This window comes from Neophocaena asiaeorientalis, unplaced genomic scaffold (genome assembly GCF_003031525.2).
Source record: "Neophocaena asiaeorientalis asiaeorientalis breed wild unplaced genomic scaffold, Neophocaena_asiaeorientalis_V1.1 scaffold86, whole genome shotgun sequence".
Lineage (NCBI taxonomy): Eukaryota > Metazoa > Chordata > Mammalia > Artiodactyla > Phocoenidae > Neophocaena > Neophocaena asiaeorientalis.
The window spans coordinates 1,083,905-1,109,223 of record NW_020175039.1 but is presented as its reverse complement, the minus strand read 5'-3'; the positions used below and the strand labels follow the sequence as shown (position 1 = coordinate 1,109,223).

The window sequence follows — 25,319 nt, the reverse complement described above, 5'->3', positions numbered from 1 at the left end:
CACAGGCTCCAGACGCGCAGGCTCAGCGGCCAAGGCTCACAGGCCCAGCCGCTCCGCGACATGTGGGATCTTCCCGGACTGGGGCACGAACCAGCGTCCCCTGCATCGGCAGGCGGACTCTCAACCACTGCGCCACCAGGGAAGCCCTGCACCGCAATTCTTTATGCACATTTCCTCCCCCCAGCCCGTTCGACTAACCTATGAATTATTCACTGGTCTTTTCATCTTTAAATATGTTCAGTCTGTCACAGGGTAGGCGCTCAATGAATTTTTGTTGAAACAGGGCAATTAGGCCTCAAAATTACTTCACTGAGAACTTAGAAAATATTTCTCTAAACAAAACATTACAAGTTGTATTTGATTACAAGATGAACCTGCTAAAAGCCTATTTAACCTCAATCATGTATCGTCATATATGTGCAGTAAAAATAGAAAATACTACTTCCATAAAATTAAACCAAAGGTCATGAAGTAAGAAATAATCTGTTCTTGATCTGGAAAGTTAACACTCAAGAAAAATGTATCTGTTAAGAGAAGACCATGGGAGAACCACAGGAAATGACCTACACTGATCCTTATAAAATATTCAGTGAAGATGGTCAGCTTTACAGAGATTCGAAAGGGGACTTTTGGTGGTTTAAAGAATGAGTTTCCCAACTTCTTTTTTTGTTTCCTATTTCATCAAAACTTTTGGCTTTCCTATTCCTTATTTTAGATATGGCACTAGAAATATTTCTATATAGGACAGCCATTACGAAGGTCTTTCTTTCGGGGGTTGGGGGGTAAGGCACTCACAAACAGAATGAAGTGGGCTGAGACAGAGGAGAGGTTTCTTTAAATAACTGCGCTAATGTTGGAAATGAGAAGGGAGGACAGAAAGGGTGATAAAGAGATGCGCACCTCTGTGAGGAAGAATACTACTTGATGTAGAATTACTTGTTTCTGTGACCAGGGAAGAGAGAAGGTGGTTTGAAAACACTGCCTGTGAACAATGTTCCTGAAGGAGAAACGGTGATTACAATGACACGACGGGCCCTGCTGCCAACAACGTGGGGACATTAAATCGCAGGGGGAAGGAAAGCAGGGGCCACTGTCTAGTCTTATGTTTGTGACACACGCCAGTGTAACTCCTGCAATACCACCCACGTGAGGAACAGTCACGTGGGACAAGATGAACGCAAAAACGTATTCACGGCAGTGATATTCAAGTATGAGTATAAACCGCATAAGGCTGTGAGGATTAAATGAGGCAACGTTGGCGAAGCGTTTTGCATAATGCCTGGTATATACAAAGGGTCTTATAAGTCCAGCAGTGTGTGCCAAGGGTTTTATATGCCTTACTTTGCTTAATTTTCAGTACAACCCTAGGAGATACAGAGCAACGTTCTCCCCATTTTACAGGCAAAGAAACTGTGGCTCAGAGATTGAAGTGACTGTCCATGGTTGGTTAGTGGGTAGAGCTCCCAGTAGACCCAAGAGTCCAGCCCACAGCCCTGCACTCGTCCACTGTGCTCCACACAGCCTCTGGACATGGTCCTCTTCACTTCAACACGTCAGGGTCTCCAAACATGTTTCCGGAGTATGACAACCTATGGGGACTGAGTTCCTGCACTCAGGAACCACACTTCTGCCTAAGGGTTAGGAAAGAATATTACTTTGCTGAGCTGGAGGGCAGAGGGGCATGAGGGAAGAAAAAATATGCTTTAAATAATTTGAGATAACAAATGAAAAAATGAACTCAGAAATAAACAGACTTATTGGAACATATTTTGATATAAGAAATATCCATAACTTTGTTTCTTTTAATAGAATTGTGTTATGGTGTAAGCTATCATGAACCATCCTATTAAATGCTTATTCTCTAAGGAGACAAAGTTTTCTTTTATGCTGAGAAGAGCCGAAGAGAACATTAATCAAGTTTTCTGTTTCACTCTCTTTTCTCCATGTTGCTCCATCTGCCTAATCTGGACAAAGATGATGTAACAAGAACAACCCCAATGCACTGCTGCTGCTAATGGGTGCGCTCGCCTACTTTGCACTGATGTGTAAGATAGTATCCATTCTGTGATCTACTAGCTCCAAATAAAGTTCTCATTTCAAGAGGCTTCATTCTAATTCTTGTTACTTGCTCATTTGTGTTTCATGCCTACTTCCAGAAAGGAGTCCCTTTGATTACAATCTGGAAGGGAGGCAGATCTGCTTCCAACCAGCCAGTGTGGTGGCCGACAGCCACTGTAGGCTGCGGACACTCCACAGTCAGTGTTTCCAGGTGACTCAGAAAGAAATTCCAGCAAACACTGTGGGGCTAGGGAATCTGGGATTAATCCTCTAGGCCTGTGCCTAAAGAAGTCCTACAAATTGTCCAAAACCCTAACTCAAGTTCAGAATCTAACAGATCGGAGGTGGCTTACTTTTGCACTAATATTTACTCAGCTGGTAGAAACAAAACAAAACAACAACAAAAAAAACCCCCAAAAAATCTACTAAAAGTGCTGCATCTTTTTGACATAATTTTCTTTCCCACCAATACTGCCAACCATTGAGACAGAAAAGCTCATAGAGCAAAACGTATTACCAGCTGTGTGCTCGTGATTTGGGGTACTCTTCCATAAGTGACTACAAGGAAAAGAGTGACCCCCACAGGAATGACAGGACTGTCTTTTCTTTCCCTAGAGGCACAAATAAACTCCACACTCACATAATCTTGAAGGTAAGAACTCTGCTTCTACTTGCTACATCTGAAAGAACTTACCAAGGATGAGAATAGTGGATTGAAATCCAAGCGGTTAAACTCTTATAAGAGCCACTAGTAGCATCAGGCCCCAGTGGTCTCCTCCCTCATGATCCAGGGAACACAGAATAAGACTGAAAAACAACAGGCCGAGTCTAGGAAATGGAACAGTATACTAGCTGCCACTGTCGCACGTAACTAGCAGATGATAAATATAAAACGTGGCTCAAATAAATCTTTGCAAAGAAAGTATTACACACTCTGGAATATCGAGCCAATGTTACATATGTTTAATAACAAGTTACTCTAAGCCTTACAAAAAGATCTTTAGAAAATTCTAAAAGGGAAATTAACCAGCAGACATGCAATCAAGATTTCCTCTATATGAGGTCACTAAAAAAGTAGCGATCGGTACTTCTCCAGATGACGGACCGCATTTTATCATTTATACGGTAGTCTGTTTCCTTCACTAGATTACAAGCTTCTTGCAGGTATGAATCTTTGTGTATAAAGCATGGTAATCATAAAGTCTGGAAGTGAGTAATACTGCTATTTCTTTTATTTTGTTTTATAAATTTATTTTTATTTATTATTTTTGGCTGTGTTGGGCCTTCGTTGTTGTGTGCAGGCTTTCTCTAGTTGCGGCGAGCGGGGTCTACTCTTCGTTGTGGTGCGCGGGCTTCTCATTGCGGTGGCTTCTCTTGTTGTGGGGCACGGGTTCTAGAGCACGCGGGCTTCAGTAGATGCGGCGCGTGGGCTCAGTAGTTGTGGCACATGGGCTTAGTTGCTCCACAGCATGTGGGATCTTCCCAGAGCAGGGCTCAAACCCGTGTCCCCTGCATTGGCAGGCAGATTCTTAACCACTGTGCCACCAGGGAAGCCCGCTATTTCTTTTAAATAGACTGAACCCCTTTGATTACGTCCCTAGGGTATACTAAAGATGCGAGTTTATTCAGTGAGAATCAGACTCACAAGTAATTAGAGGCAACACAAAGCAGATACATGCAGGGGTGGGTGGGAATGCTGCATTCATGCCTGGCGTCCACCACAGAGGTGTGCAGCATACTGACCTACACGCTGCGTAAAGGACGGCACCTGGAACACATCATGTGACATCATGCGATACAGTATGTACTGCAATGCAGTATCATTTATGATGCATATGCACCTAAGTTTCCAGACTTTAGGGCCACCCTTTAGATGCTCAATACATGTTTCTGAAGTTAAACCATAAGTCTTTAACACCCCTCACACTAAAATCTTCTCTGGAATCAACTCCGCTATCTACGTCACAGGTTTTAAACGCCACTTGGAAAAGACAGATAAATACCTGTGCTGGCAGAGATGAGAATGGAAATCCTGCCTGGAAATCATCTGACAACATCTATAAAAAGCATTCAGAATGCACATATCCTTGACCCAAAGGGTCTATTTTCAGAAATCTGTCTGAAATAAATAATTGAACAATCACACAATGACAAGGTCAAAAATGTTCACTGCAGCATTCTTTAAAATAGAAAAAAAGACAGAGAGATTGCTTAGATAGAGTGTCTGTCTAAAGAATTGGAAGAGACCTCAGAAGTCATCTCATTCAACTATTTTACTTTACGGAAGAAGGAATGGAGACTCAGGGAAATTAAGGCACTTAGAACTCAGGTCTCCTGAAAAGAACACTATGTTACATGGACTCAGTGGAACAGAAGTCAGTGGAAAATAAAAGCAGAGAACAGAGATATATTTTCCCAGAGGAGCTATGCCCCTGGTGCGCGTCTCGGGGACCCCAGGGCAGGTGTGCAACCTCGGAGTGCTTCCCCATAGTCACTCCCCTGGGCATGGCAGACCGTCTCCCGGGTCCTCTCCTTGCCCTTCTCTGTGAAAATCAGCCTAAATGCCCTGGCTGTGTATATCGCCTGTCCCTGTGGAAACTCTCCAATGAGTAGTGAATGCAGTGCAAAGTGACATGCAGGACCCCGTCAGCTGATAACCAGTAAGAGCTGGGACTGTCTGCACCTTGGCTGGCATCTCCGGTCACCAGGTAGAAAACCAAGAGGCAGGCTGTGGGAGCTCTCCTGGTCAGCCCTGCTTTGCCCTCTCTTACCTCCTCTCTGCTAACATCCATGTTCCACACTGCAATTCCACCGTCTGAGGAACAGGAGACCAGCTGCCTCGTGAGCTGAAGGTAACACAGCGACTGCACCCTGTCACTGCAAACAGCACACACAACAGTCACGTGTCTCAATGTGGAAAACACAGACATCATCTTCATGCAGGCTCAAATCTCTCCCCTCGTTGGAATCAGCAACTGACATTTTATCATTGATGATCTGGATCCCAGTATAAACTTTAATTGGCATTCTATAACTTATTATACAGAAAAATAGTTTCTATGAAATAAACACTACTAATCAGTCATTAAGAACTGCAGGTCAGAGTCCCCCACCAGCGGCCGGCAGGCGCCCTATTTGTGGGGAGACGCTAACTCCACGTTTTCCCACACTGCCATCTTGTTTATAGCAATACAATCTCACCTCAAGAAACAAGAAAAATCTCAAATAAACAATCTAACCCTACACTTAAAACAACTAGAGAAAGAAGAACAAGGAAAACTAGAAGTCAGTAGAAGGAAAGAAATTATAAAGATCAGAGCAGAAATAAATGAAATAGCAAGGAAGAAAGCAATAGCAAAGATCAATAAAACTAAAAGCTGGTTCTTTGAGAAGATAAGCAAAACTGATAAACCCTCAGCCAGACTCATCAAGAAAAAAAGGGAGAGGACGAAAGCAATAAAATTAGAAATGAAAAAGGAGAAATCACAACTGACACTGCAGAGATGCAAAAGGATTATAAGAGACTACTATAAACAACTATATGCCAATAAAATGACAACCACGAAGAAATGGACAAATTCTTGGAAAGGTACAATTTTCCAAGACTGAACCAGGAAGAATTAGAAAATATAAACAGACCTATCACAAGTAATGAAATTGAAACTGCAATTAAAAATCTTCCAGCAAACAAAAGTCCAGGACCAGATGGCTTCACAGGCGAATTCTATCAAACATTTAGAGAAGAGCTAATACCGATCCCTTCTCAAACTCTTCCAAAAAACTACACAGGGAGAAACACTCCCAAATTTATTCTACGAAGCCACCATCACCCTGATACCAAAACCAGAAAAAGATATCACACACAAAAAAATTATAGACCAATATCACTGATGAACACAGATGCAAAAATCCTCAACAAAATACTAGCAAACAGAATCCAACAGCACATTAAAAGGATCATACACCATGATCAAGTGGGATTTATCCAAGGGATGCAAGGATTCTTCAATATACAGAAATCAATCAATATGCTACACCATATGAACAAATTGAAGAAGAAAAACCATATGATCATCTCAATAGATGCAGAAAAAGCTTCTGACAAAATTCAACACCCACTTATGATAAAAACTCTCCAGAAAGTGGGCAGAGAGGGTACCTACCTCAACATAATCAAGGCCATATGTGATAAACCCACAGCAAGCATCATTCTCAATGGTGAAAAACTGAAAGCATTTCCACTAAGATCAGGAACAAGACAAAGGTGTCCACTCTCACCACTCTTACTCAACATAGTTTTGGAAGTCCTAGCCACAGCAATCAGAGAAGAAAAAGACATAAAAGAAATACAAATTGGAAAAGAAGAAGTAAAACTGTCCCCGTTTGCAGATGACATGATACTATACATAGAGAATCCTAAAGATGCCACCAGAAAACTACTAGAACTAATCAGTGAATTTGGTAAGGTTGCAGGATACAAAATTAATGCACAGAAATCTCTTGCATTCCTCTACACCAACAACGAAAAATCAGAAAGAGAAATTAAGGAAACATTCCAATTTACCATTGCAACAAAATGAATAAAATACCCAGGAATAAACCTGCCTAAGGAGGCGAAAGACTTGTACTCAGAAAACTATAAAACACTGATGAAAGACATCAAAGATGACATAAACAGATGGAGAAATATACCATGTCCTTGGATTGGAAGAATCAACATTGTGAAAATGACTGTACTACCCAAAGCAATCTACTGATTCAATGCAATTCCCTATCAAACTACCAATGGCACGGTACTTACTACCAATGGACTAAGGAAGAAGAAAACCCTGGCCTCTGTTTTTGCTACAGAACACCAGACACTCGGGCCTCACGGAAAAGCAGTTAGAAGCAGACTGAGAGAGCCCTATCAAACAGGGCTCACTGTCTGCTAAGAGACGGGGTTTGGAGAAAGTAGTCTCAGAATACTAACGCCTCCCCCGACCTGCCCCAACTCAGATTCTTTCCCCACCCTCACAAACAGTCACGCACTGGTGGCCCTGCAGCAAGAGTGTGCGGCCTTTCCTTCCTCCGATGTCCCACATGATGACGCTGTTGTCAGAGGCTCCTGAGAAGAGTAACCGTTGAATAGGGTCCCACCAGAGGCAGGCGACACTACCTAGGCGTGAGAGAGGGAGGCTAAATGTAATTCTACATCAGGACATACACATCTGAGGCAGAAGACCGAATGAGGACCAGCTGAATCTTCAAGTAAAAATGTATTTTCATCGTACAAAAGGGCGTTCAACACTTTATCACGAGTCACAGAGAAGGCACAGCACATCCGCTGTCCCAAGCTACAAGATTAGGATTTTCAGCTGTATATCAAACTGCTTTGAACACAAATGTGTTTAAAGAAGATTTTCCCCGTCTATACCAAAAAGTTATAAAATAGCTGTATATGAGGGTTAGTTCAGAAAAAGCTTCTGAAGAAAAAAAAAATAGCTACCAATATCTAATGAGAAAAGGCACTGAAGTTTTCTGTGGTTACCTTATATAAGATTAAAATCTAGATTATTCTAGGGCTCTGGGACCTTGCAGGTGTCTTACCACAGGATGCCTACATTTAAGAAAACTGAATTAAGTATCTCAGAGGGAAAAAAAGAGATGCAGGTGTACCATACAATTATGCCAGAGAACTTAGGTAAAAAAATCCAAACCCTACATTTCACACTCTATATTGGCTAAACTTATTAAATTTGATATCCTTGGGAAAATCTTTCTTTCTACAGATTTCACTTTCAACAGGTCTCTTCATTGTTCCATTGACTGCTGCTTGCCTAGAAAAAAACTATTAATAAACTTGATAAAATTGAACCAGTCACACAAGCTAATAATATTTTTGGTGGGTATACAGAAAACTGATAAAGCCACATTCAAAACCAACCAACAGAGACTAGTTTCTCACAGAAGCTTAACGAAAGTGAAAAAAGAAGTATTGTGCAAAACTGGCTTCAGGGATCAACTTTGCAGAAATCCTGACCCTGTTTGATCCTATGCCCCATGCACTTCAGCTAGAGGCCTAAGAGCAGACAAGCAAGGTCCTTCTACATGAACACTGCTAAGTAGTTATCAGAACACACTCTGCCCTTAGCAACCCAGAGAATACTTAACAGCATGGGGATCATGAGACCATTAGTCATAAACAGAAAGTGGTTTCTGCAGGGCCTGTGCTTTCCTGCCTAAATCTATTCAAACTTGCTGTCCTTCTCTCTCCCTTTTCCCCTTCAAGGTCCCTGATCTGATAGACTCGGTTTTAAATAAATAGATTAGCTATGGAGGACATTTAACTTGTTACACTTAAAAACACTATTTTCATAAATAAGTCCATCATTAATTCCTTCAACAAACCCCCAATTCTTCGATGTGAACCAGATGGCCTCAGAGCTTCTAATTTGTTACTCAATACAGCCGATTGAGTTTTAAAGCCTTTCCACAAAGCCCGGCCAACTCACCATCCTACAGAAATAATAAAATTCCACGCAGTCATTCTTTTCCCGCGGTCCCTCCCCCCGGGGATGTTTCCCAAGTAGAGACAGAACCAGCTCATACATTTCTTCTAGTTGTACTCACCTACTACATCTTGCTTGGTGTCCTAGAAAGTGGCAAATTTAAAACAGTAATAACAACATTCTTCCAAAGGTCTCACCATTTATAAGACATTTGAAAAGGTCTTCAAAAATCATTTAATTTAAAAGGTAAACAAAATAGAAAGTATTTCCACACAAGCAATCTAGAAGGGATTTGGACAACATGAAACCCGACCCAACACCCTGCCTTCACTTAGTTTTCACTCTTTGAGACCTTTTGAGATTTAATTCCCCTATCTGGCTGATCGAATTGAAATCTGACAGATCATAAGGAGGTGATCATTCGTGAAACCACAGAGCTGAGAACTAAATCTGGATGCCCGAATTAGGTGAAAAACGGCGGTGATTATACAGCCTACCTTCATGTCCTTTAAGGGTGGTAATGACTGAACAGGAGCTCTGTTCAAGCTTCAGCAGGCTGATCTGTCCAGAACAGTCGCCGACAAAAGCATACTGAGTATCAAAGTCGTATCTGTGGAGACGCAGTCAAGGACGTATAACACAATCCATCTCAAAGTTATAAAGAAGAAAATGTGCCTTCTAAAGAGAGTAAGTGACACACCTAAAACTACGAGAAAAGAAATACCCAGCTGAAAATCATACAACGTGTAAGTATTGAAGAAAAAGAATGTTTTAAGCTAGAATTATCAGGAAAATTAATATTCATTCATTCTACAAGAATTCACTGAGTAGCTGTTACTATTCCAACCAGCATCCTGGGAATTGGCAACAAAAAAGTTAAGAGCTGATGGAGAAGACAGATATAAAAACACGTGACTATAAGCAAAGTATAACTAAGTGTTAAAAAAGTAAAATGCTCAATAATGAAAACAGCCAAAAAGAACTGGAAGAAAACTGCTTTTCATGAAATATCTCTGGAAATGGTGTAAAACTGACAGCAAATATGGACATGAACCCATCTTTATGGGGGGCCTAGATGATTTAGCGTTAAGTGAAGAGGATGGTTTAAATTGCTGTGAAGAGTTTTAATTTTAATCAACCAAACGGCAGTCATTCGGGGTAGTAGTAAACTTTAAATTTAAAAATATATTAACCATTGGCAACAACTCATTACTTTCTTGGTCGCTTTATGGCCATAGACATTTGTGGCAAATCAGTAGTTTACCCACAATAAGATAACTACTATTTTAATTCCAAAACATAGATCAAAAGGAGGACCACAGGCTGGGCCATGATTATGTGATTCGGTGCCATTTTCTATCAATCCATATGAAAGCCAAACACATAACAGAAAAACTTATTTAGCACCTGATACATCTGAGTAGTCTTCCCTTGCTTGATTCTAAAGCATGTGGTACTATTTTAAATATCTCAGGCTGTGCATTCATTTGTAGCACACATTTTTTTATAAAGGCTTTCAATGGAAGAAAAGAGTTTTACTACACCAGATGTCCAACTCTCAAAGAGAAACTACTGCGGGGCATTTGTCTGTTGTTGACAGCCTTGACCTTGCCATCACTAAGATACACAGCTACCACAGGCAGCCTTAAGCAAGAGCGAGCTCTACGTGAAACAAATCCCATAGAGTAGTAGAAGAATTTGAGAGCGGCAATTCTGTAACATTTGGGATATCCTGAGGCAACTTTGCGAGTATTATAAGGATTATGAACCCTCTCCAAACACACTGTAGCCCATTTATGAACTCCAGGGTCACAGGCCCTTCTTATGTTCTCCTGTGGGGTCTGCAAAGAAACCATCACCAGAAGAGTCGTTCCTTTCTTTCTTTCTTTATACAACAGAAAGTCTTTTCTTTCACTTTGAAAAGCAAAGGAGTGAAGGGAGGGGTCTGTGCTAACGAGGCTTAGGTTTTCCGAGATTTTGGTTTTGTTTTGTTTTGTTTTTTCAGTATGCGGGCCTCTCACTGTTGTGGCCTCTCCCGTTGCTCCGGACACGCAGGCTCAGCGGCCATGGCTCACGGGCCCAGCCACTCCGCGGCATGTGGGATCTTCCTGGACCGGGGCGCGAACCCGTGTCCCCTGCATCAGCAGGCGGACTCTCAACCACTGCACCACCAGGGAAGCCCCAAGATTTTGTATTAAAACACCTAGAGCACATCCCAGCAGAGAAGAGCAATTCATTTAGTTATTATCTTTAATAAGCCGACTTTATAGCAAAAAAGCAGAGACAGCAATTCTTAGATTTTATGTGAAATATGTAGGAATCGTTCAGTCTTTGGCTCTCAATCAGCACTTTCCAAGCAGATTCAAAACTAGCTACTTAGACCGGGAGGCGCTGGGCAGGGAAGGATACTGCAGACACGAAGTCCAGGAAGTGGAGAAGTGCCTCCCGAGCATGTTCCCGCTGCGGGTGCACATCCAGCTGACACACTTGTCATGGCCGGTGCTGATCACCCACTCTGTGGCCAGGCTGAAGATAATCGCTGTCACCCGGTTCTGATGAGCTGTGGGGACAGAAAGGGAAAGTCTGCGCCCTTCAGGAAGAAATGTAACCTTTGGAGTCCAGTCTCCGTGGGTGTGAACTGAGGCTTCCCTTCTCCACTTGGTCCGCCTGCAGACGCACAGGCTCAGCAGTCCTATCCCGGAGATGCCCGCACTCCAAACAGGCTGCAGAGCATCTGCCCGCCCCAACCCAAGATCTATCGCAGGCTCTCCGTGGCCCTGCCCTCTGCCTCCCTACAGGGAAGACCATCAAAAGCTACAAATCATTACAGAGTAAGGCTCAAGAGGGATTCAAATAATATATTAGAGAACTGATTAAAAAACACACATACAACTCTCAATGAATTCCATATGGAAAACAGCAGTCTTATCTCAACAGAATAGGTTTGTTTGTTTTTTATTGTCTATACCTTTAGTGTTTTGACTCTTTAGAAAACACTGGCATTGTAAAAAAGGGCAACTGAGATTTTCTGAAATTAACTTTTTATTATTTTTAAGATGAAGCATTTGTAAAGTTCTACACCCCAAAGCAATAGCTGAGAATGAGGAAGGTGTTCTATTACCTAACTTCTAGAATATTTGTATTTCCAGGCCAATTGCAAGCCACACCAGGGCAGTGACCTGTCTACTTTATCTGGAACAGGATCTTGCATGCAGCTGGTGTTTAATAAATGCCCAGTTTGATGAATGAAGTCAGAGGCTAGACAGAGACACTTCTGACCTTGTTCTCAGCTGTGTAGGCTGCTTCAGAAAAACGGAGGGGCTCTCATAAATTAATCAGAAAAATCAGAAAATACTACAACTTCCAGGAAATATGGGCAAAATCATGAACAGATATTCATAAAACATGACAAATGGCCAACATTAAATAAAGCCTAAATAATTTTAAAACTGAGAACAATTTTTGACTATCAAACTGGCAATAAACATTTATAAAGATCAATATAGACTTAATGAACTTAATGAATAGGCACTCTCAATCACCACTCATTAAAAATTTACACTATTGCTGGAAAGAGTTTTGCAAAATAAATCCAGAGTATTAAAAAAAGGTTTAAAGTTTGACCCAGTTATTCTACTTTTAGTAATCTGTCTTAAATAGAAGTAATCAGAGTTACAGAATTAGAGTAAGAGTAACCATCAAGGACACACACAAACACACATGTGTATATACACATATATGAAATATACACACTCACAGATATGTATACACACCATCATATATGTTAGTATGTGTTATCAAAAAATGGAAGCAGTATACATTTTCAAAAACAGAGGAATGGTTATATTAAATCTGCACCCAATGGAATACTATACAAAATTTCAAATGTTAATGAGCAGGAAAAGGATGGTAAATAACTCTGAAGAGCTAATAGCCTCCCACATAACTGGGGTAACAACACTTTTAAAAAGTTAATGTGAAAACCTAATTTTGATCATAAGACATGGTATCCTAGTTGTGTGTGTGTGTATTATAATTACCTGGGTAGGTCTTGATAAAGTTCATTTTATTAAAATCTTCAGAAACGTGAAATTCCTAAAAGTAAACACATGCAATAAGAAAACAGTTATGGTTTTAAAAACAACAGGACCTTAACTTTCAAAAGGAAGTAAAATCCAAAAATGGCCACCACCAGCCTTGGGACTCAAGATTAGCTTCGTAAGAACAATAAGGAATTGCTTCTTGGTCCTGTCCTCGGGTTATCATTTCTTTTGGAACCAGACAAGTAAAGAAAGTGCTGCTGACCAGCACAGCATTTTTGTCCAATTCTTCCTCTACAAATGAGTGCTCTGTATTTCCTCTCCCTCTAATTGCAAAGGAGGCATCTTGTTAATTTTGCTCTCTTGGCTTCACTAGAATTTCCTCAAGATGACACATACAAAGTAAAACTACAAAGACCCATTACTAACAGAATTCTCAGCACTAGTGAAAATAAGGCATTGGGTATCTGAGGCAATAGAAGAGGAAAATTACGTATACTTAATATATAAACACACACTAAAAAGGAAATTTAGACACTGTGGGTGTTTTTTTTTTTTTAATACTCCTGTATCTTCCAAAATTTATATAGACTATGTAATACTTTATAACTAGGAAAAAATTAAAAGTACAAATTTCTTAATGAGAAAAGGAGCCTCAGCATAAAACTGAGAAGATAAAACTCTAAAGAAAAAGCACTAATTAAAAATTCTATTGATCAGCGCTAAATTGATAAGTCCTTAAGGGTCTCGAAAACATGGACATTATGAATTGCTGATCGGTCAGGATGGAAAAAAAAAAAAACAGCCCACAAAGGAATACTGATTCCTTGTCCTCCATCTTGGTTTTTTACAAAGTACAAAAATGTATCAGCATTTTATACATACTAATTTCTACTTGGGGGAAATCAATAGATTAATACTAACTAATAATACATTGAATTTACATTGCCCCTTTCCACTGAGGAGCTATAAGGGTTTTATATGCCATCCTGTAACTGCAGAGAGTACCCCTGAACCGCGAGCCACAAGAATGGTCCCTAGAGAAATAAATGCATGACCACTACCACCCCTGGAGAAGGCATGTGAGGCTTGCACTCGTGGCTTCTCGTTATATGTGTGCATACATCGCCACGATATTCCTATAAAATCTTCAAAGGGAGAAAAACAAGACCACTGGCATTTATTACTACACAACGTACACACAGCAGCCCCAAGCAGGTGGGCGCTGACCCCCAAGCCCGCAGCTCCCCAGCCCTCACCAGCTGCCCACAGTGGCGTGAACTGCTTAAGCAGAGAGCCTGTCCTTTCTCTTGGCGTTCTTTCTTGGCCCTTAAACACACTCAAGGCTTCTTCTCCTTTACTTTAAGAGGCAAAACAAGCAAACAAAAAACAACAGAATTCTCTTAACGATACTAAAACTTTCTTCATCCCCTCCTCAGCCAAAACCTTCTCTACAGATAAGCCCACACTCGCCACGTTCAGGGTCTCTAGCTGCTCACCCCGGTCACTCTTGAATCCATCGTACCGCAGGGCACCACCTCTGCTGCATGGGAAGGGTTCTCCCTGCAACCACCAGCTGCTGTCTAGCTGTCATCCCCAAGGTCGTGTCCCTGCTCTGATCTTAGGCCCTCTTCCCACATGGCCCATTCCGTCTCTGTCTCCCCTGTGGGTTCCCAACCCCCTGACTTTCTCTTAAACGTTGATATTCCCCAGGGAACATGACCTTGGCCCTCTGCTCTTCTCGTAGTACCCGCTATCCCTAATTGACGCCAGCCACAGGCGTGGTCTCCACTGAGACCTAAATTGGGAGGACTCCCAACCCCAGCCCAGGCCAACCCCTTGGGCACATGACCCCAACTGTCAAAACTGAACCTGTCACCTTTCCCCTCAATATCAGCGTGTCTTCTGTCTCAGGGAGCAGCTAACCGTTCACCATCATCTTGGCTAGAAACCGGACGTCGTCTTATCAGCACTGCTCTCTATTAAACACCTACATCTAATCAAACATCTTCCATATATCGGCACACTAAGCAAACAGACAGACACCTGACCGTTCCATCCTCCCCGACTTGATGCTCCTCAGTGGCTCCCCATCATGCAGTGATTCCTTAATGCACTCGATCCTAAGGGTCACCGAAAGGACTTGCTAAAATGCAGACTCCCAGGCCCCTCCCTAGTGCTTCTGAAGCTGTGGGTCTGGCATGGAGCCAGGCAACGCGAATTTCAGTAAGTCCCCTAAATAATAAATATGACTGACTATGCAAGCTTGGGAAGCTTAGCTTACACGATGTAGTCCAGGCTCCTTAATGCACACTCAGGATCACCATTTCCCCTTCCTTCCTGGCTGCCTTCCTCATCAACCCCGCTCCTAAATCAGTCATTCAGGACTCAGGCCTGGGGCCTGTCTTTTCTCATTCTCCCCCCAGGAGATCACAGCTATTCTTTTTTTTTTTTTTTTTGCGGTACGCGGGCCTCTCACCGCCGTGGCCTCTCCCGTTGCGGAGCACAGGCTCCGGACGCGCAGGCTCAGCGGCCATGGCTCACGGGCCCAGCCGCTCCGCGGCATGTGGGATCATCCCGGACCGGGGCACGAACCTGTGTCCCCTGCATCGGCAGGCGGACTCTCAACCACTGCGCCACCAGGGAAGCCCGATCACAGCTATTCTTATGGCTTGAAAGATGCCCTATGTGCAGCTGACTCCCCAGCCCGGGCTCCCACTGGGCTCCAGGGCTGCAAATCCAATGCCAATTCCTCATCGCCATTGGTTGTCTCACTGGTATCTCAACTGTACGGCTGGTTCCTCACTGTCTTCTTTCCCTCTAAGTGCCCCCTCTCCCCACATACCCCTAAGCTTTTCTCTTCTCAATAAATGATACCTCTGTCTAGCAGTTACTCAAGCCAGAAACCTGGCTGTCACCTGAGTTGCTGCCCTTCCTCCCCTCTCCACACCCAACCTGCCACAGATGTATGTCCGTCATCTGCTTCTGTCCATCATCACTGCCACTGCCCTCTCTCACCCAGAAGGCGACAACACCTGACGTTCCCGCCTCCACTCTTGTGGCCCCTCGATCCACTCTCCACTGAGCAGCTAGAGTGATCTTTTAAAAATGTAAATTAAATCACGCCATTCTTCTGCTGAAAACCCTGTAAGAGCTTCCCACAGATTTACAAAACTTAAAACTTCACCCAGACCTACAAGGCCCTGCATGACCTGGCCTCAGCCCACTTGTCCCATCGCCCCTCGTCCTGCCCCGTCGCTCAGCACCATCCAGCCAAGATGACCCCCTTCAAGTCCTCAGACACAGAGATCTTCCTGCCTCGAGTCTTTACTTGGACCTTCACTTCTGGAAAACTTACTGTGGCTCTGCCTGGCTGTCTCCTACCTGCCCTTTAGGCCTCAGCTGAATGTCACACCCCTGGAGTGGTCTTCCTTCCTGAGGATCCTGTTTGCTATGAGCGGGGCCACACATCTCTCTGGATTCCCTCTTTCCCTGCGCCCGTTCACTTCTTCACAGCACCTACCACAACCTGCAACTTCATGTTTACTTGTGTATTACCTGCCCCTCCCACGAGGCCATAAGGCTCCTGAGAGCAGGGACCATGTCTACCTTCTTCTTAATTAGCACTCTGCATGACACCTAGTGCTGAATGCAAGGCTCTCTGTGACCCGCTCCAGCCACCTCTTCAGTCTTATGTGCTTCATGCCGCCAAGCTGCTTCATTCTTGTTCCCCGCGCACACCCTGACTTTGAAAACCCCTCTGTCTTTGCTCATGCTGTCTTCTGCGTCTGGAAGTCCTCCTCCCTCCTTCCTGGTTAACTCCTAGCCATCCTCTATGACTCAGCACAGTAACAGGCTGGCCTTGCCGCTCTCCAGCCAGGTGCAGGCACCGGTCTGTGCTCTCACTGCTCTGTGTGCAGTTCTATAAAGCAGTGATACTCAAAGCACGGTCTGCGGACCACTGGTCCTGATGAAAGAAGCAGAGAAATAGGGAATGTGTGTTCAGAAGCCTTTACAGCAATTTAATATTATTATGACATCCAAGCAGACAAAACCAGCAAATTTTCTCAATCAACAATGTAATACCCCAAATATATATCCAGCAAACTAAACTCAGAGCAAACCGAAGGAAAAATAATAGAGTTGAAATACATTATCAGAGAATCGAAAAAAACAATAGAGAATCAATTAAATCAAAACTGGTTCTTTGAAAAATATCAACAAGATTAACACACGTTTAGACAGAGTGGGGAAGAAAGAGAGAGAGACGATTCAAACTACTAAATTCAGTAATGAAAGGGGGAGCGCTACTATAAACCTTACAGAAAGAAAAAGGACTGTAAAGGCTGCTATGAACAATTACACGCCAACAAATTAGATAAGCTAGGTAAAATGGACAAACTCTTAAAAAGACATAAACAACAAACACTGGCTGAAGAAGAAACAGAAAACGCATAACAAGTAAACAGATTAAATTAGCACTCAAAAAACTTCCCAGGACGAAAAGCCCAGGACCAGGCGGTTTCACTGGTGAAACTCTTCTAAGCTGAAGGTCCAAGTATTTTACAACTCAACAATTAAAAAAACAAAAACAAAAACGCAAAGGACTTGAATAGATATTTCTCCAAAGAAGATATAAAAATGACTAACAAGCACGTGAGAAGATGCTCAAGATCACTAGCTATTAGGGCAATGCAAATCAAAACCGTAATGAGATACCGCTTCACACCGACTAGGATGTCCATAATAAAACAAAAACAAACCCAGAAAATAACAAGTGTTGGTAAATATGTAAAAAACTTAGAACCTTTATATATTGCTGTTGGGAATGTAAAATGGTATAGCAATTTTGGAAAACAGTTTGGCAGTTCTGTAAAAAGTTAAGTACAGAGTTACCATATGACCCAGCAATTCCATTCCTAGGTGTATATACCCAATAAAATTGAAAACTTAGGTTCACACACAAACTGTTATGCGACTATTCATAGTAATATTATTCATAATAGCCAAAAGATAGAAACAACCCAACTATCCATCAACTAATGAATGGATAAACAAAGTGTGGTATATCCATGTAACGGAATATTATTCTACCACAAAAAGGAATGAAGTATTAATTCAAGCTACAACATAGATGAACCTTGAAAATATTATGCTAAGTGAAAGAAGCTAGGCATAAAAGGATATACACCTTATATGATTCTATTTACATAAAATGTTTAGAATAAGCAAATCTCTGAATTCAGAAAGTAGATTAGTTACTGCCAGGAGCTGAAGGAAAGGGGACTGTAGTGTGACTGCTAATGGGTGCGGGATTTCTTTTTTCGGGGGTTGGAGGAGCTGATAAAAATGTTGTAGAATTAGAGTATTAACGGTTGCATGATCTTGTAACTAGACTATAAGACCCATGAATCGCACACTTTAAACTGGTGAATTTTATGGTATATGAATTACATCTCCATTAAATATATGCATACACACACAGTTAGACCCACAAAAATACTAATCTATAATAAACTGAAAATTTAACTATCTGGTCCTTCACCAAAGACAGTTTGAGATGTAGAGACTCAAAGAGTTATATGAGCTGTTGGCTGAATGACTAGTCCCTAGTCTTGTTTTCCTTCCTTCTCACCTTACACACACACACACACACACACACACACACACGTGCGCTCTCTCCCACACTTTCCTTGCCCCAGCCTCCTCCTTCATGGGTTCAGGGATCAGGGCTGCTACAGGACTCACATCCCCTGTACAAAGGCTGTACTTTGTGGGCTAGACTGAGCACCAAACCATCAATCATGACAGCATTCAGAGCTCCATGGAACTCCAGATGGTCCCTGACTTATGATGGTTCAACTTATGATTTTTCAATTTTACGATGGTGCTAAAGCAACGCACCTTCAGTAGAAACCACGCTTTGATTAATGTTGATCTTTTCCCAGGTGACTGATATGCCATACGATCCTCTCTCACGATGCTGGGGAGGGGCAGCCGCAGCCCCGCTCAGCCATGTGATCATGAAGGTTAACAACCAACACACTTACCATCATTCTGGACTCACACAATCATTCTGTTCCCCACTTTCAGTATGGTATTCAATAATTACAGGAGATATTCAACACTTTGTTATAAAATAGGCTTTGTGTTAGGTGATTTGGCCCAACTGTAGGCTAATGTAAGTGTTCTGAGCACGTTTAAGGTAGGCGGGGCTCAGCTATGATATTCAGTAGATTAACTGTATTACATACATTTTCTTTTTTTTTTTTAAGTTTTGGCTGTGTTGGGTCTTCGTCGCTGCATGCGGGCTTTCTCTAGTTGTGGCGAGCAGGGGCTACTCTTCGTTGCGGTGCATGGGCTTCTCATTACTGTGGGTTCTCTTGTTGCGAAGCACAGGCTCTAGGCGCGTGGGCTTCAGTAGTTGTGGCTCGCGGGCTCAGTAGTTGTGGCTTGCAGGTTCTAGAGCACAGGCTCAGTAGTTGTGGCGCACGGGCTTAGCTCCTCTGCGGCATGTGGGATCTTCCCGGACCAGGGATCGAACCCGTGGCCCCTGAATTGGCAGGAGGATTCCTAACCACGGCTCCGCAAGGGAAGTCCCGAATGTATTTTCAACTTATGATATTTTCAACTTAACGATGGGTTTATCGGGACATAACCCCATCATAAGTTGAGGAAGATGTGTAGTTTACAATTAAGCACTAACTAAAATTAACCCATTTTTAGGCCTAACATCTGTACTGAATGAAATATTTTCTAATGCCAAACAAGCAGGCATTCATTGTTAGCTTTATTTACACTGTCCAACAGGAGTGAACACAGGAGGTCAGTATAATGAATACATTCTGGAGGCTACCTACCATCACGGCTCCGTTATCCTGGCCCACAAATATCCTTCTGCTATCATGATGGTAAGCCATAGCCGAGCAAGGAGCTGCCAGAAAGACAAAGACCACGTTACGCGCAAAGCTAAGCATGTTAAGTCATTGTTCCAGGTACATTATTAAAAAGAGCTATAAAACTTAGGTTAAAAGAAAGAGGGCAAAAACACTTCATAAAAAAAAATTCTGTTGTCTTAGTGTAAAATTTTAACTTTAACAATCTTCCAAGTTACTTTTATAACTTTGGGTGAAGTGAGCTCCATGAAGTTTCATCTGATTGAAACTCCTACCTGTTTCTGGAAAGGTCTGGGGTCCAGTGCTTAGAGTAGGTGATCTGCTACCCAAATTCCGCACGTCATCCTGCCCCTCCCGCTTCCCCATCACAGGTAAAACAGCACCTGGCATCTGTGGAAAGAAGGGTTCCCGGCACCACAATTCCCTTTCCGTGGCATGTGAGCAAGCTGGGAAAGCCACTTTGGGATTACTTGGGCTTTTTTCCCAGTGATGAAAAAAATGTTCCGTTTTGTGATGACTCATACAACCCCAGTTTGTGGTAACGCATTGTGAGGGGTAGACATGTCTCTTTGTCCATAGCATGTCATGTGACTAGGACAGCCCCGACTCTTCCCAGGTATGCACCCCTCTTCCAGCTTCTACATAGTCCTCTGCCAGAAAGCAGGGGCCAGAGAATGAGTTTCACAAAGGAGAAACTCTAAATCATCTCCTCTGCTAAAAATCAGAATTAAAGTGATTTAGAAAATGGAACATTTGGAAAAAGAAATGTTTGGGTTCACTTCAGCCTTAAGAATTTTAATTGACTGTGGAAAGAAATGCATGCTAGGAAATAAACAAACAAAATTGAGTTTATTTTGAAATAAAACTTCTTAAAAAAAGTAAAAGAGAAAAATCTTATAAATGAAGTTACCATTTGAAAACAGTTTAAAGTTCTCTAACTACAACGGCTGATATTCTCCACCAAAGGAAGGAAATAAACTACAATACTGAATTGTACTCAAAGGCAGAAACGTAGTTAGCTGTATGATCAGACTACTTCAGTTGCATTCAAAAAACAATCTCGTTGAAATGTAGAGACCAAAACTGTCTACACACAAAACAATTAGAACTGACTACAAGTTTGTACACCCTTATCCACCATATTGATGTTTCAAACTACAAAGAACGATCATGTTTAAGAATTATAACCACAAGGATATATGTATCTTCATAAAAAGTGTTTTAATAACCACGCATAAAATTATCTTTGAGAAATCAAATCTCTTTGATGATTTTAAAGACTCACTGTCATCATTTTTGCTTGCTTTTCAGTTGGTACTAAATCTTAATGCTTTAGTTTTAAGCTTCTTTTCAATTCTTTTTATGCCCAATCCTATCACTAACTGTACATAAACATGTTAAAATCTTTTGCGTAAAAATCACAATGTGCTGAGTAATTTTATAAGACTAGAGAATTCTCACATATTTTTTAAAAAAAGCCTCGCTAGTTTGCTGTGTATCTAAAAATGTCCTGGCTTTTTTCCTAGAAGGGAAGCTTCTACTGAGATAAACTATATATATATATATATTTTTTAATGTGAATGTTCACATAGTTTTCTTTTGTTTGTTTGTTTTTGCGGTACGTGGGCCTCTCACCGTTGTGGTCTCTCCCATTGTGGAGCACAGGCTCCGGACGCGCAGGCTCAGCGGCCATGGCTCACGGGCCCAGCCGCTCCGCGGCATGTGGGACCTTCCCGGACCGGGGCACGAACCTGCGTCCCCTGCATCGGCAGGCGGACTCTCAACCACTGCGCCACCAGGGAAGCCCCACATAGTTTTATAAATAAGCAAAACACAAATCATCTTTCAAATCAGTGACCTTTTAAAAAGGCACCATTGCAGTCCAAAATCATATGCCTAAAACTTTAGTTTTGTAAACAAAGGGTTTTCTGGAATACAGTCAGGCTCTTTCATTTAGGTATTCCTTATGGCTGCTTTCACATTACGATGGCAGAGTTGAGAAGTTGCCACAGAGATTGTTTGGCCCATAAAGCCTAATATTTATGTCTGGCCCTTTGCAGAAAAAGTTTGTGGACCCACCCCATATTGCGGTGAGCAGCACAGTTTTGGAGTCAGGTGGGCATGAACTGGAATTCCAACCTCTGGCCTCAGTTTCCTTGTCTACTAAATGGTGAAAATATCATCTACCTTATATAGCAGTGGTGATGATTTCATAACATAGTACCAAAACCCAAAAATGCATGAGGTACATAGTAGATACAGAAACTAAGAGTTACATTTTTCTTCAGCTAAAGCAGCTTCTGAAAGTTATTTCTGTTATGTGAGGTAATGTTCTGAATCCTAATTGGTCCACGTACAGCAACATTCTAAGGTTTGCTTACTGATCACCTCTGTTAGGTCACAGGAAACAAATTGGTGGATGACCACTAAAATGTCCTCAACTGGGTAATCTGCAGACAGTTTTTAAAACCAACATGGCACTTTTCTTCTCAGACTTCACATTTAATTTTAAAATAAAACAGATAAGCAGTTATTTCTCAAAATTCATTCATTCCGTTTTCTTCTGGCAATGTTCTTGCAATTTCATCAGTAGACACTGTTCCAGATGGAGGTGACGAAGAGGCATCTGTTAGCAACAGGCTGCACACGTGCAGGTACAAACATGAAGGTGTGAGTCACCCACAGCAGAGGTGTGTTTTTACTAGTCTTTCCAGCCACAGCGCCGGAAGCTACTTCTGGAGGGTACAGTTAGGCCAAGGTAGCAAGGGATGGCAACAGAGAAAGCAAAGCCATGTGCCCAAGACCCAAAAGCCAAGGAAGAGCATGCACTGCTACTGCTAGGTTCTGGTGCCCTGGGGGAGAAATCAATTACAAAGTGAACTAAATATCTGGGGGGACTACAAGCCAAGGAGTCACTGAACTAAACACTGGACAAAAATCTATCTCAGCCTCTCTCTGTTCTTAAGAGCAGGAACTCCAAGGTTGAGGTCTCAGGAGATTGAGCTGTGGCCAGATTATGAAGTGCGGGGTAATGGAGAGGAGGGAGGGATAACGGCAAGAGCACTAGCAGGACTGTCCACAAAGACGGCGAAACATCCCCCAGCACAGGTAGCAGGTCCCCAGGCTGTTGCTATTCCCGGCTATCAGATCTAACGCTGGGTCACTGGAAGTAAGGAGTTAACTGTCTAAGAGAAGCCTTTCATTTTTCAGTTGGGTAACGGATAGGCTCAGAAGCCCAGAGTATCCCACCTACCTCTGTCCTGCTCCCTCAAAATCCCAAAGTAAATTTATCAAACGGGCTCCATAAGCACATTCACGAGACATCAGCCGCTTCCTATTTCACACTGAGTAACCAAGGTGACAAATCCACAGACACACACGGACACAGGACGGGAGGTACTACTGCCTGGCATAGTAAATCATGATTAGGGTTTCAGGTAGTCTTAACACACTGCATATGGTAAAGTTTTCTGGTTCCTTTTATAATAGTTAGCTTTATACCAGTATTCCAAAAAGTCCACTTCATTTTCACTGAATGGTTATCAAGATAGAGAAGATAACCAGCCTGCCCAAGCTGTCGGTAGAAGGCAGAACAAATGAAAATCCTGGTAAACTACTAATTATTTGTGGAAATGCTTATAGGATCTAAACCCTGCACGTATCCTGCGATAAATGTGCAAATGAGAAAGTGCTAGCCAAGAAAGGAGGTGCTTGGAAGGATGACTCAAGCTGATATAAGGAATTTGCTGAATAACTGGCAGCTCTGTGTTTGTAAGAAACTCCACGGCCCCTGGAATAATTCTTAAGGGAGCTATGAACAGTGTCCACAACGTCTGGAACTAGCAAACACTCTTCTTTGGAGAACTTTGTAACAGTCGTCACTAGCAAACCGTCAAGCCTACTCCAGAAACTTTTGTCTTTTCCTAGGGGATCCTCTGATTATTGAAACCTTAACTGAGGAAAAGCCCTCATGAAGGACCAAAACCACCAGGAAATAAGCAGCTACGGATGCCTTCCGCGTGGCCACTGCGGCGGGCAGGACACAACCCCAGCTTGGACCTGGGTGGTATCCAGGCACTTTTTTCAAGAAAGGATGGAGAAGTGGGAAAGAAGGATGCAAAGCTGCTTAGATCTGCAGGAAGGGCTGGATTTAAATGTAATTTTATATCACTACATCTCAGGGCTGTTCTAAAATCTCAATGCAGAAGCTTTATCGTCAGGGTTTATTTTTAGAACATATTTGACTACTGAGAAAAATCTCCATTTAGAATGCGCTGTGCCTTGGACCAAATCTCTCAACAGTACCCAGAGTTTATGAAAAAGTTGGACAAAAGGCCAGTTAAGAAGGCAGAGTGTTCAGAGCCCTGTTTTAGTGTCAATATCAGCTATTACTAAGAAGAAAGTTACTACTAATATAAGTTGGCAAAAGGAAGACAAAGGAAAATGGAGGAGGTGGGAGGCTTTCCTCTTCCTTTTATTTTTTCCACTTCTGTTCAAGTCCACTTCAGTTAAGCCGGTAGACCCAGCTTCATTCGCAAGAGAAAGGGAGTCTTCCTGTGGTTTAACACAGCCTATCAGAGGTATTAGGCAACTAAGAAGCTCATTTTGAAATCTAGCGGCATTTTTTTTAATCAGGAATTTTGAAATTTAAATCCTCAAAGACAGCTACTCACAGGCCATTGTGTGGTAAATGCTGGGCCAGTACTGACCGCTGTCTCTTTTCAGCCATACTCGGATAGTTCTGTGGAGAAAAGCAAAGAAAAAAACGAGTAGTCTTTAGTAATTTTACCTTCTTTTCTGCTCCAGGCAAACTTTTTATTTTATTTTCAATACTGTTTCCCATTGACCTTATAACATTAATCAACTGGAAAAATTAGACAAATATACACACAGAGCATTATGGTATACTTTGTACTAGTATATATGTGTATATACACACACACACATATTACAGAGTTACCTACAGTATGTCCACACATGGTGAGTTATGCAGTAACTAGGAGTCAGGATTCTAAATAACTTTAATAATATGGAAAATGTTCATTATCTAATGATATACAAAGAAAGCTGAGAACTATTAACTACTTTTCTTGGCAACAAACTGCAAACTGGGTCGCTTGGCTGTCTCTGCCAAATGAGAGTCGTAGACGTAAATGGAAAGAAAACGTTCCTGGAGAACCGGGAGAGACGTGTGTACAAAGCAGAGCCCACACCACTGCTCGTTCACAGATAATTCCCAGTCGTCTCGGCCCCGGGAGGAAATCCTTCCACACCCGTCTCTGGGCCTCTCCTTTCACCAGAACGCACACAGAGAGATGAGGAAATCCTGGACACAGGCAGGAAAATGACACACGACCAAAACAGCCAAAGTTTAATATTTTGGCTTATCACCTCCGAAGAACACTATGGAATATTTCTCCAGCACTCATGGAACCTCCAGGAAGCTCTGGGCCCCTTCCTCTTCAGAGTAGGACACTCACTGCCTTTTCCGGCACAGCTGTGCTCTGCCTTCGCCATGACTCCTGTCTCAGTGTCCCTTATTGTCAGCTCTGTCACACTCTTGTATTTCTAACAGCAACACAGATTCTGGCCCACAGCCAGCACTGAATTAATGGTTGCAACCTTGAACTAAAATACAATAAGGCTAAATGCTGACACTGTGTTTCCATTCTGCTTGAAGTTCAAGACAAGTAACACAGGTCTATGAGGATAAAAATCAGAATAGTGGTTGCTTCTGGAGGTGCGGACAGAATGCAGGGAAGGGATGTGAGGGAACCTTCTAGGGCCATGGTAAGGCTCTGGGGAGTAGGTGACGTGGGTGTATGCATCTTTCA

General features: G+C 42.3%; 1 protein-coding gene across 2 annotated transcripts in view; it reads right to left on the bottom strand.

The window, feature by feature from the left end:
* WDFY1 (WD repeat and FYVE domain containing 1) overlaps window positions 1–25,319 on the bottom strand; it is a 46,419-nt gene that overhangs the window by 5,005 nt on the left and 16,095 nt on the right. For both annotated transcript variants that reach the window (XM_024763164.1, XM_024763165.1), the window contains exons 2-8: window positions 24,159–24,226; window positions 19,450–19,523; window positions 12,590–12,644; window positions 10,959–11,109; window positions 9,047–9,159; window positions 7,090–7,216; window positions 4,830–4,935 (exon numbers count right to left, since the gene is read on the bottom strand). In XM_024763164.1, coding sequence (XP_024618932.1) covers window positions 4,830–4,935; window positions 7,090–7,216; window positions 9,047–9,159; window positions 10,959–11,109; window positions 12,590–12,644; window positions 19,450–19,523; window positions 24,159–24,226 — 694 coding nt within the window. The remainder of the gene's footprint in view (window positions 1–4,829; window positions 4,936–7,089; window positions 7,217–9,046; window positions 9,160–10,958; window positions 11,110–12,589; window positions 12,645–19,449; window positions 19,524–24,158; window positions 24,227–25,319) is intronic.